The 12,279-nt window shown below is 34.9% G+C and overlaps 3 protein-coding genes across 7 annotated transcripts in view; 1 reads left to right on the top strand and 2 right to left on the bottom strand.

Annotated features, from left to right (window-relative positions):
- Positions 1-1,389: 1,389 nt before the first annotated feature.
- Positions 1,390-2,238, bottom strand: ATPsynF (ATP synthase, subunit F). Its single transcript, XM_011643917.3, has 4 exons — positions 2,047-2,238; positions 1,861-1,959; positions 1,619-1,735; positions 1,390-1,545 (listed from the first exon to the last, which is right to left on the bottom strand). Exons 1-4 carry the CDS (start codon positions 2,138-2,140, stop codon positions 1,517-1,519), a joined length of 339 nt encoding a protein of 112 aa, XP_011642219.2. The 5' UTR covers positions 2,141-2,238; the 3' UTR covers positions 1,390-1,516.
- Positions 2,239-3,523: 1,285 nt separating this feature from the next.
- aln (divergent protein kinase domain 1C) lies at positions 3,524-9,862 on the bottom strand. 4 transcript variants are annotated; one of them, XM_011643921.3, is made up of 4 exons: positions 9,640-9,862; positions 5,365-5,525; positions 4,453-5,140; positions 3,524-4,142 (listed from the first exon to the last, which is right to left on the bottom strand). In XM_011643921.3, the coding sequence occupies exons 1-4, from the start codon at positions 9,673-9,675 to the stop codon at positions 3,912-3,914; spliced, it is 1,116 nt and encodes a 371-aa protein (XP_011642223.2). In that variant the 5' UTR covers positions 9,676-9,862; the 3' UTR covers positions 3,524-3,911. The 4 variants fall into 4 exon arrangements, with proteins under 4 accessions (XP_011642223.2, XP_011642224.2, XP_011642225.2 ...); XM_011643922.3 differs by having other exon boundaries at positions 5,365-5,520; positions 9,640-9,789; XM_011643923.2 differs by lacking the exon at positions 9,640-9,862 and adding an exon at positions 8,514-8,663.
- Gbs-76A (Glycogen binding subunit 76A) overlaps positions 8,562-12,279 on the top strand; it is a 27,936-nt gene continuing 24,218 nt past the window's right edge. Inside the window, exon 1 of one of the 2 annotated variants that reach the window (XM_011643918.2) lies at positions 8,562-8,703. In XM_011643918.2, the coding sequence (XP_011642220.2) occupies positions 8,635-8,703 (69 nt within the window). In that variant the 5' untranslated portion in view covers positions 8,562-8,634. Of the gene's footprint in view, positions 8,704-10,027; positions 10,309-12,279 lie in introns of those variants that run through there. The other variant, XM_011643920.2, reaches the window with a different exon arrangement.

Below are 12,279 nucleotides of genomic sequence, written 5' to 3'. Positions count from 1 at the left end.
CAATCGCCGTTCACCCCGTTCAATAATCGTGCGAGGGCACGCGTTTCCGATACGCGAGAACCATTTTTGCACTGTGTGCGTGCGTCTGACGGGTCAGCGGCGACGCCGACGATGGACCCCGGATGGATCCTCGGATGATGTCGTTTATTTTTTTCATCAAACTCGCTGTCACCTTGCAAATTTTTATCAATAAAATAATTCCAATTATAATTTAGTAATAATCAATTCTTTTAATATGTAATTAACGCGTTAAATTATTACCCATTTAATGATTTCGAAATTAATTAGAGATCTTTAGAAAGTAAAACAATTACGGTCTAGCTAATTTATGTTAATAGGTTAAATGGAATAACGGGTTAAATTTTCTTGGATCGCTGTTTCTGTTTTGCTCGATGTTAAAATAATTCACAAGGAAGTTGTATACAAAATATCTAAAAGAAATCTAATGAAAAGTACAGGAAAGAATATAAAATATGAAAGATTCTTTGATAATGGCCTTCTATTAATCAATATTTTGACTAGCAATTTTTTGTCAAATTTATCATTGAAATATTGCATTTTTTGATATCGTGCATTTTTGGTTTCTTTAGAAATGAAACATACAATATATAGTATAAAAATCTAATGAAAAAAGAAAAACTCGAGAAAACATATATAAATATTAATCAATAATAATTTACACAAGATTGTTTTATTAAGAATGTAAAAAAAGGAATATATATTTTAGCGTCGCCACTGGTTCGAGATGACCTCACAAGACGGTCGCTACTTTGACGCGTGCACAGCAATTATAAACTACTATGTTTTATCTCAATTCGTTTTTTTTTTGTAGTCTGTATATACCTTGGACATGTCATCTATTGCGTAAATGACGCATTTAAAGATACATATACATGCATTTTAAGCTCATTCGTGACACGTCACCTCATAATATGAATCATTTATTCTAACGCTCAAAATAGATATAATTTTTTAAGAAATTTAAGAATTTAAATATGATAGCACAATTTTCATTTTATTTTTATTTGCAAAAAGTATATTTATTGAAAATTTGAAGCCTGAAATTAAAAATTTTTGTATAAGTTGATTTTCATTATATACTGATTTAGTCATATAGATAAAAATATAATTAGATACTTTCTGTCAAATTATTTTTCTATTACATTTCATAATGGAACGTAAAAAAAATTTTAATTCTTTTCAAAAAGTCCATTTCTTTAGAACAGCTACATATTTTTATCATTTCGTTTTGTTTTATTTTTTATTATTTATAATTTACAAATTTGGATAATCTCCAAAATATGGGATTATCTTAATTAATCTGCATTACTAATTTACGATAATTTTAACATTTTATATTTTTATAAGAACTAATATAATCGATACAGATTATATTTTTTTCTGTGCATACTAAGAACATTTATTCAAACAAACAAATGAATATCTTTCATAAACAATTGATACATGAATTACTTTTATTCCAATCATCTATGGAGGTATCTACAATACAGCACAATTAATGATATTTATAGCTCTTGTGATGACCTGAAATAAATTAATGTCATTAAATTTATTTATATTAAAAGCAGAATAATTAGTTATGTCTTTTTATACTCACGAAGCTTGTTATAATTTATAACATAAAACAGAATCATAGCAGAAATCGTTGCTTGGAAGAACGGAGCTATTCCAGTTCGTTTAGGCTGTACGTACTTATGTTGCCAACGCCAGAATGCTGCAAAACAAATAGAAAGATACCTTATGGCAGAGGGTTTCTATACAAATTCTTTGGAATTATTGTTTCCTAGTTATGCAATTTTTTTGGCTAATAAAATGGCTTCTTTTTCGCAAGGCAAGTACCTCGTGAAAACAGTGCTACAAGCGTCCGTGGACTTTTTTGACGTCTTGAAAACCAGCTAGGAATTTCGCCGAGCTTCAAATCCAAGAACGGAGTATCGGCTATAGAAAAAAGAATGGATTATTACATAATATTAATTGTGTCCAAAAATACAGAAGTATATGTCAGATACGACAAAGCGGCCTCACCTTTTCCATAATAGCGTGCAGGATCATATGGTCCGTGTCTCGCAGGATCATATTCCGCAGGATAACCACCGAACTTTAGTTTAGGTTCCGCCATAGTGAAATATCGGATTTTTATAAATAAATTCCGCGATGTTATCGAACGAAATACGAACGTGCAATGGCAGCCATAAAGTATAGGTTGAAGTATAGGTTCCTTATTTTAACGCTAGATAGCGTGTATATCCACTACGTTAGAGAGAGAGGATCCGCTATTGAAGCTTTTTTCTTTTTCTAAAATAGGAATCAGCTTATGGTACAATAGGTAATGAACTGGGGATGCAGTGCAGGAAATCTCAACAATCGATAAGATGTATGTAAAGATAAGATGTATTTTATTGATACTTGGTAATCAACATAATTTTACGATTATGATGTTAAAAAAAATCTCAAACTGCTTGACAATAATAAGAATTAAGGCTCTTAGAAGTATAAATAAAGTATTAGAAAAATATTATAAGCTAAGAGGCAGTGAGTAATTACATTTCACAACTTTTTAAAATTTTATGCCCTATGTTAAAATTATGATAATTAAATTTCTCAAAAATTGGCAAAGTATAATATATCAGAATAATATCAGATAATGTAAATAATAGTATAAATAAAAATTTCAATTACTGCTCGAAACATTATTACGATTTCAAAAATTTTATTTATTGCATATTTTCTTTTGTATTAGAATGAGGCAAGATATAATCATCATACTAATGCTGGTGCGCGCGCGCGCACACACACACACACACACACACACACACACACACACACACACACACACCACAAACACGTGCTCTTTCTCAATCTCACAATTATATTGCATAAATATTTAAATATAGCATGCAAATTTCGAGTACATCCATAATGATGCAACTCTACGTATTAAGGCATCTCTGACACCGTGTATAATACACATGTGATACGTGGTCAATTATATTAATTAAATAGGAGAATAAGCACTTTTTAACAAAATATTTAAATTTCTTACAAAACCTCGAAGTAATGATGAAGACAACAAAAAATTATTACATAAACTTTATGATTTACTTTGATAAGCACTTTGGTGAATCTTCATTATCTATACTTAATACAAAAAAAGAAAAATATAATATAAAATAGAAGATTTCGCTAATATTAAAGTGTATATATAATAAATAATAATAATAATATATTATATTACTCGTTATTTTATCTATCTATATACAAGAATAGTCTAGAACTGATTATTCCTTATTTTCTAATTAAGCGCACTCGTAAGTTTATTGAATTACGGACTATTATTTTCGAGCTTCAACATTTAATTCACATGAACCTATCCGATTTAATAAATTAATAAATTAATTATTTGATTTATTGCGTCTCCGCAACTAATGTAAATACCTACATAAATATACGTTAAAATTTGTAATTTTTTTTTGCTATCTATCTATCTATATATATATATATATATATATATATATATATATATATATATATATTCAATTATAAACTATATCTTTATAGTATCTCACTCAGCCTCTATTAGATATTCTCGTTACGTGAGTTGGATAAAATAAAAGTATACACATTTGTTAGGCTCGTCTATACAAGCTCTATACTAATATAAATATACTGGTATACGGATTGTACATGTCGATTTTTAATTTTGAACGAATGGTTCATGTACAGTTTCGATAATCTCTAAAAAGAAAAGGTCTAAAAATGTTTCTATTATTTCCGATTACGTAGGTTTACAGCGTTTTTTTCGTTTCCATTGTCACCAAAAATACGATATTTAAATTTTGTAATTTCGAATGTATCGCATTTTCTACATTAGAAAATGTCAATCTTCCTTTTCATACAAATGCAGAATACTCTTGTTCCATCTCACTCAACATGTTGTAAAGTCGTTTCTTTAGGCTGTCTGGCGCTGCCGCACGTGGTAAATGCGTCATGTCGCCGCTTGGATTAGCGCATTGTCTCAATAATACCGCCAGCGTGCTAGTGGTGTGCTCCGACATGAGCAATCCGGGAATAATTATCGTCCCTGAGAGTGTCCAGCCGAGAAAAATTTTCTCGCAAATAATCTATAAGTACACAAATAATTTTTGCGATAATAAAATGGAGATTACGCTAAAGTTAGAAACGATAACTGTAATTCATATCTTTAGAAACTTGTATTAATAAATGTAATCTTTATTGTGCAATAATAGCAATATAATAAAATGATAATAATTTGTAATAATAGAAGTAATAATAATTGTGTATTATTTTACAAAAAAAAAATGTTGAAAACATATTTGATACAATACACTTTATTGTACATGTATGGAAAGTACTGTATATTTACAAAAGTACTAATGACGTATGCTGTAAAAATGTAGTAACATCAATTACCTGTAAATTATTATTCAATACCGGAGATTCGCAGCGTTTGTTTTTCGAGCACACCGATCGGCAGTCGAAATAATCACAATCTTCATTCTTCTCGCAATTTTTACCATCGGCGATGATGCGATCGATGACGGTTTTAGGGAAGATCGCGTCCAGGTCTAAGAATTTCAATTTTTGTCCGCCGAGGGGTAAACCGAAATGATTGATCTTCACGTCGCAGAGATAAAGCGGCTCCGGGAAGTATATCTCCAGCTCTTCGAGCAGATTCAGGATCATTACGGCGAGTTTAAGCCTCTTGGCCCATTCGGGTTTCGAGTCGGATAGGGCTAGCACCGTCGTGGGCGTCTCGATCGGCCGGACGTACTCGACCGCGTAGAACGTGCCGCACGTGCCGATCGGTTGCGGGAACACGTCCCTATCCTCGTACAAAATCGCCATTAAATACTCGTTTTCCTGTAGTAACGGCCAGAGATTCTCCATCTCCAATCGACGTTTCACGGGATCGGTCTCGACACGATGGGTGCGTAACCGGGCGAGTCTTTCCAGCTGATGTTGCATGAGGGTCACGTTTAATTTATTGATAACCAAGTCTCTGATCATGACGACAAACTCCTCCTCGGACGGGAAGTGCCGCGAACCGCTCGTGTCCACCCAATAGAGCGACTCGAATTGCTCCGATGGTGTTTTGATCCTGAATCGAGATGAGATTTACATATGAGAGAGAGAGAGAGAGAGAGAGAGAGAGAGAGAGAGAGAGAGAGAGAGAGAGAGAGAGAGAGAGAGAGAGAGAGAGAGAGAGAGAGAGAGAGCTAAAGTTTTCAAACTTTTTTAAAATAAGACAAAAGAGAAGAAGAAATTGGAAAAATTAGAAATAATTTTTTATCCATCTCGCAGATAGAATAATCGAGGAAATACCTCGAAGCTTTAAATACAAGTCGGGTCGCTTCCCAATGCGCGGAGAAAACGGCCTCCTTGCCTGCGTGAAGCGTCTCGCATGCTAGCGAGTGTATTCCCTTTTCGTTGCACAGTGGTTCGCAGAGAATTCCCATCGCGGCCCCATCCCGATGCTGACTGCACTGAAATGAAAATTATATGACTGGACATTGCGCGAATCGAACACATGCAAGGATCTCTCAAGTTCATCGGATTAGAAAATGTTCTCTGAAATCTGAAAAGAAATGAGAAATACATGTAATAATGCGAAATTACGTTAGCCTGTGTGTATAAAATAAAACTTCTTACACTTTAAATACTAGTCAAATAATTATTTTTCTAAAAAAATTAATACATCGTAATCATAATCATCCGTTGTAACTTTTTTTGAACCTGAATTATTTTTTCCATTATTTTCCATAATTTTTATTTTATTAAATAAAAATCAACTTGAAAACTCTCTTCAAAAGAGCGCAGAGGATGTGGCTAAGAAGAAAAAGTATATATTAAAATCAAGTTAGCGATTTTAATCGGTGAAAATTAAACCTCTTTTTTTTTTTTCTCTCAGAGTAAATTTTACTTTCATCTACAAATAAATGTAAACAAATTTCGCCGAAAAGATTGAAGGTTAATCCAAACGGACATTTTAGCATTTATTTCAGCGGACGGTTTCTTTGCGCCACGCGCTGTCAGAATCGCCGAGAGAATCGAGAGCGATAAAAGAGCATGGGGGGCTTTTGCGCGCGTGGGCGCCCATATTCGTGCGAACCACATACGCTTTTGCGCGCGTGCATGCGGCATAACGTGTCGTAACGTTGCATGGACTCGTTGTTCGTGCGATATTTTTAGTCAGCCCAATCGGCCCCACGATGATGAGGGAACGGTCTCGGGAGGGGACGGCACGAGTTCGCGGCTCTCGTACAAGCATGTCGCGCGTGTCTGCGCATTCCGCGCATTCGAAGGGGCGAAAATATTTTGCGTCGAAAAAAAAAAAACGTTTTCGAGGGATTTGTTGTACGTTATATACTCTTGTTGCCGTTGTATTACCGTGTTTTGCCGGTAAACAAAAGCCTTAACTTAAAATCCAACTTAAAATCTGTAGAAAGATTTAAGTTGGACTTTTACAATTGCACTCATTAAAAGATCTTTCAAAAGACTTTATTACACGAATTATAAAAAAAAATCTAGAATTGTTTACAATAATTGTGTATTGTCGTGAGATTTCCTTTTTTTTTTTTTTTTTTTTTTTTTTCCCCAGAAAAACGAAGAAGCGATAGAGAAGAAATAACGGAACTACGTCAAAAGCGGACAAATTATTTGATGTAAAGTTGTGGTGGCAGAAATCAGGTGCGACATGCGTTACTATTAGAAAAAAAGTGCATTTACTTTCTTCTTTTCGTCAATAGAAACGACAGCTTTCTCACCGTAATAGAGATATTTTATATTATTATATTGAAATTTTGTTTAATTATATTGTATGTAATCTGTTTCGTTTAGCTTAGTTTTATTAGTTTGAGATGGTCATTTATATGGAAATATACACGACTCCTCGACCTTATTTCACAAGTATAATATATTTTAACTATAGATAACAATAGAAACTTTTTAGAATGGTATGATAAAATTTTTTAACTTTTTGAAAACTTTTAACGTACATAGTCAAGCTTGGAAAAATGTTAGATGTTATATGTTATCGCTCTTGTCTCACGACGGTCTTGCGTGTCGGTCAAGTATTACGTAAGCGATTTTTCTCTTAATTCTATGCTACGACTGTTGAAATGTAATGACCAGTGACATATAGGATTAAGTCTTGTAAGACTTCATCGACATTAGAATTAGACCTCATTACATCTTTCTAACTTAAAATCTTCCTACAATTGCACTCATTAAAAAATCTTTCAAAAAACTTTATTACACGAATTATAAACAAATCTAGAAACTGTTTACAATAATTGTGTAATAATTTTTTTAATCTAAAACTAAATATTTAGTATACTGCAATAAAAATTTATAACTTGCGTAATAATTTTATTTTTTTTTTTTTTATAATTCAATAAGCTCTAATATTACGCCCCATGTACATATATTTTTTTTTAATGTTTTTATAAATTTATTCTTTTGATAAGTTTTGAAGCAGTCCTGTTTATATATGTGTAATTAAAATTAGATGTAAATTGTAATTTTAATAACTTTTATAGTTGACATTATTTAATAGGAATTAAAAGAAATTTTGTTAAGCGGTAAATTTCAAAATATTTTAGAATATTTTAAAAATGTCCTATTCAAGTGTGGTTCGATTTTCACAAAATTAGGAATATTTCATGGGAATCGATATCTGGAACCACATTTGGGTTACTAGGACGTAAACTCGCCAGATTATCACGCCGTAGCAATTCGAATTTATAGGTCAATTTTTTACAGGTAAATAAACTTCTATGCTTATCGATAAATCAACTGGTCAAAGTTACGTGTAGTAATCGGATTGTAAGAAAATTTTTTTCAAGACACGTTATCTCTTAGCCAATTTTTAAGCTGAACTTTTCAGTTTCGGGCCAAGTTCACGGAACGTTTTTCCTCCGTGTGATAAGTTTATCAGTGAATCATGTAACAATTTTACAATCTTTATCACAGCAGCTCGTTTTATCAGCGACCTCTGCGAATGTAAATTATGTTTCGACCGATCTTTGTACTGAACTTTTGTTCGCCGGCCGGTCATATTTGAATTCTCTCGCGGACAGTAAGAGATTTATCGGGAGATGCGCGGTCGTTATGTATTCTCGTTCAAAGCGTTCATACGTCGTATGAGAGAATCGGCGAATTAAAAATGTTCACTGTTAAATATCTCCCTTTGGAGATCTTATACGAATGACACTTATACGAATTCGCCGCGCGGATCAGGACGATCAGCATGCCTCTTCTGTTCCGGAGGCTGCGGGCGGAGTACGCGTGCGTCCGCCACGCTCTCTCACCCCTTTTCGCCCCGGCGCAGGATTCACTCGCACACGTTCACTACCTCGACGTATTCACCCCTTATTCGTGCCAACTCTTTCTCTTCCTCGCCGTGATCGGCGTCGCGCGGAGCGGATATCGCGCACGTTGTCCCGATCGGAGCAACACGCAGTGAAACTCACCACAGTGGACACGTGCCGCCGGGCCTCGAGGTTCGTGCACATTATGCCCCAATGTAGCAGCAGATAAACGACGAAAAACAGACTGGACACCAGGAGGGTCGTCGCGAGTTTGTAGTGGTACATGAAGCCGGGCAGCCGACGGATGTTCATGATCGTGCTGCCGATCGTCAGGTTCCTGACGGCGATCAAGGTGAGCAGTCTTCTCCGTTTTTGCTCTTTACTTTTTTCTTTTTTCTTTTCTTTTTTTTTTTTGAATTTTTATTTCTGTTTCTTTCCTTCAATCTCATCTACGACCCGGCCTCGCGATCCTCGTCGTTTCTCGCAACGACACCGTGTCTCGCCCCGACATTCCGTATCTTGTATCGTTGTCGCTGCCGCTGCCGCTACGACCCTCGGGTCGCGTCGATGACGAGCGTTTGCGGCAATGCGGCATAATCTGCAGCACCGTACAAGAGAACGAGGAAGGCGAGCGTCGCGACGCTGCGCCTCTCGTGGCGAGTCTTGCGATTCTGGCAGGAACGTATGCCAGCCGGTGATCACCCTGGCGGATCTCCGACGTTCAATGAGTTGAACCAAATGCAGCATCACGTTCTCGACGCAGATCGCTGGAGCGCATTATCTGTCGCAGATGGTCCGGTGTTTCGTCGAATCGCTTCCTCATGATCGGCATGGAGTCTAAATTGCCTTGTACCGACTCAACAACGTGATAGATTGATATGTCATTATCACTAATCGCATGTATCCCCCGAAGGCATCTGTGACGATGTATATTTGGATTTATAAATTCCTTTTGAATATGGATTAATTGACGTAGCGCAATGAAGTAGCGCAGCCTGTTTCACATGCACATATTTTCTTTGCGCATAAATAATCCAGTATTATTGCAAGTAACATTGCGTTGTTTTTAATAAAAAAAAAAAAAAATTTTCCAAGTGATTTTTCAAGATTATAAATTTTACGTGCAAATTCAAAATTCAAAAAATTCTTTGAATATTTTATAGCCGGAAAATTATTGACACTTCAAGATTTAGATTGAGAGTCTAAAAAAATTAATTATTATCAAGAAATGATATACACCGGTATTACTTTATGTCTAAGATATCATATCTAGTTGTTATTTACATACCTTATAATACTTGTTAAGGATTTGATATATTCCCATTTCGAAAAGATATAGAATCTATTTCTTCTAATGGCAGTAAATGTAGAAAAACGCAGTTGATTGAGAAGAGCGGAGTGATTTTTTTTTCTCTCTCTCTCTCGTCTCTTTATCTTTCAGCAGCGCATCCTTATCTTCACGCGGTTTAGCGACACATCATTTTCATTAATGACGCGAACGTCGCGTCGCGTCGCGTCGCATCGCGTCGCGCACAACTAATTTATGAATCGCGCGCGCTACCGAATGTGCGGAAAAGCGGGAGGGAGAGAGACATCAGTGACGCACCTGCGTGCCGCGACGCGCAGCTGCGACCTTCGACGCCCTTGTACCGCCGACGGCCGTTCCGGCGGTAGAGAACGTCGTCGTCATTTTTACACGAGACACCGCACGTCTACGTAGAGGTCCACGATTGAGCTTCGTGTCGAAGCTTATCGACACTGTTGTCACTGTCACCGTTGCTTATTCCTCCGGCGCATTTTCCTCCGAAGATTGGTTCCTTGCCTTCGCGAGGTTGAGGACCGGAAACGCGGAAGTGTGTTCCACTGTGCCGCCGTTCGAGCGAGCGCGAGTGCATTCCACTTTGCTTTTTTTCAAAAAAAGGAAAGGATTAAAACAGGGAGAACGCTTTCGGAGTCGGTGAGTGTGGCGTGCATGTGATTGCTTTCGAAAAAAACGATGACATTTAAACATTGTATACGAAAAATTGCAGTGAGTTGATGTTTTGTAGGGCGTAACATATGTATATTTCATACTCACCTTTTCTGATGCAATTCGAATTGAAAGACATTTGGTAATAAAGTAGTTTTTAGTAATGATATTTAATTTTCATTAATTTTGATTAATTTAACATTTTTCGATTAAAAAAGGTATTCATCTAAATCTTAAAAATTTCTTTGCTTAAAGTAAATTAAATCTTCAATAAATTAAATTCAAACAATACTTTTTAATTAATTAAATTTCTTCAAATGCTTAAATATTTAAAAATATTTAAAAATATAATATTTAATTTTATTAATAGTAATTAAATAAAATAAATAAAAAATTAAAAGTATAAAGGCATTGATACTCTCTTAAAAAGAGCCTCTTTCCATCTCACGTTTGTTTGTAGCTATTAACCCCCCTCAGTTGGGGGTGAATACAACATATAAGGTTTGTGTAGATCGACACAACGATATGATTCGCTCTGTGGGGAGTTTGCTTCTTAAGAGCTCGTTCTGACAATTTGCTTGATTATATCGGCATTACCATCTGACATGGCCGTGTTGCAATGCGAGTGCTCCGATTTTAATATTGGTAATGTCATGAGATGACATTGACAGAAAATCGTTTAAAAGATTTGAATCGTTTTCAGATGTCAGAGTAAAATAAAAATGGACATTTAAATGGACATTTAAAGTAAAATGGCAATTAAATTTTCACAGAAGAGATTAAACACTAGGCTTCCTGTTTGATTATTGTACAAAATTAATGGAGTCTGCACAAAAGAAATAATTCGTTAAGCTAAAAGGGAGAAATAACCACGATTGATCTTCTTAATTAATGAACACGAGGGCCCGGGCAGAAAGTTCACCGATTAGACAAGTTATCGCAAACTGACGGTCCGATGAACTGTTCACCAATCGTGAATTCCGTTGCTAGTGAGACGAGTTTCTTTTTCTGTCTCATTGTCTCTTTTTGTTCTCTTTTGGTACGAAAAAATACATTTGACAGCGCTACGAGATCTTCAATGTATGGGTGTATTTTATAAAAGATTGCAATTGCTCCCACATCAGCTTTTGCCGGTGGACGAAAATAAATGTGATTCTGGCAGGTTGAAGCGATTTGTAGTTGATGATCCATTTTATGCGAATGGAAGCGCGGACTCCTGCCGGGTCCGTTTGCAATTAAATCATCAGTATAAATTTAGATTTAGATATCAGAAAAATTCTATTTTGTAAAATTAGACTTTGATTTCTCCATGTGAACTGAAATTGAATTCTTGAATTAATAAAAACTTAATTCCTTTATAATATTTATAAATTCAAATATTTAAATATCTCAATGGACGTTTTACTAAAGTTTAAATGTTTAGGATTATTACAAGCGTGATATAAAGCTACGTTTTTTATTATTTTTGAGGGATTTGCAGTGTTAAGAATATTTGGATAATTTAAACTGAAAAAAATTCCAAATTATAAGTTTGATGTTTTCAATATTGTTTTCAATATTGTTGTTTTTAATATTGTTATTTTGTATAATGATTTAATAATTAATTTATATTATTTATAATTATTTATAAAATTACGTTAGTTAATGATCTAATTAATGATCTAGTTATGTCTATAGCTAATTATACTGATAAAATTGTCATCTCTCGAATAGGCGAGATTTATGAACAAGTGTTTAAGATTGTCACAAGAATGCTTGGCCTCATGGGCATATTAAAAAGAACCAGTTTAATCTTTGATCTTTGCCTGTTCAAGTAGGTTGAAGTAGGTTCGCCTTTGACCTTTGATCTTTACTTTTTTCTCTTCTTCTCGCTTGTGTGCCTTGTTCATGTTTTACGTTGTATTGTTCGCGTTTCTAAGTTGCTCGAGGAGGTGCGAATTGCATTATGATCGAACATCA

The sequence above is a fragment of the Pogonomyrmex barbatus genome, unplaced genomic scaffold (genome assembly GCF_055798465.1).
Source record: "Pogonomyrmex barbatus isolate J1 unplaced genomic scaffold, ASM5579846v1 scaffold2, whole genome shotgun sequence".
In the NCBI taxonomy this organism is placed as follows: Eukaryota; Metazoa; Arthropoda; class Insecta; order Hymenoptera; family Formicidae; genus Pogonomyrmex; species Pogonomyrmex barbatus.
This window is presented reverse-complemented; position numbering and strand designations above follow the sequence as displayed.

Coding starts and splice junctions, on each gene's coding strand:
- ATPsynF (XM_011643917.3), bottom strand. CDS start 2,140: ATGGCGGAACCTAAACTAAAGTTCGGTGGTTATCCTGCGGAATATGAT. Junction 1,736..1,860: donor TGTAGCACTGTTTTCACGAG/GTACTTGCCTTG, acceptor TTTGTTTTGCAG/CATTCTGGCGTTGGCAACAT. Junction 1,546..1,618: donor TATAAATTATAACAAGCTTC/GTGAGTATAAAA, acceptor AATTTATTTCAG/GTCATCACAAGAGCTATAAA.
- aln (XM_011643923.2), bottom strand. CDS start 8,663: ATGAACATCCGTCGGCTGCCCGGCTTCATGTACCACTACAAACTCGCG. Junction 5,526..8,513: donor GGCGGCACGTGTCCACTGTG/GTGAGTTTCACT, acceptor TTTTCATTTCAG/TGCAGTCAGCATCGGGATGG. Junction 4,143..4,452: donor TATTGAATAATAATTTACAG/GTAATTGATGTT, acceptor GTGTACTTATAG/ATTATTTGCGAGAAAATTTT.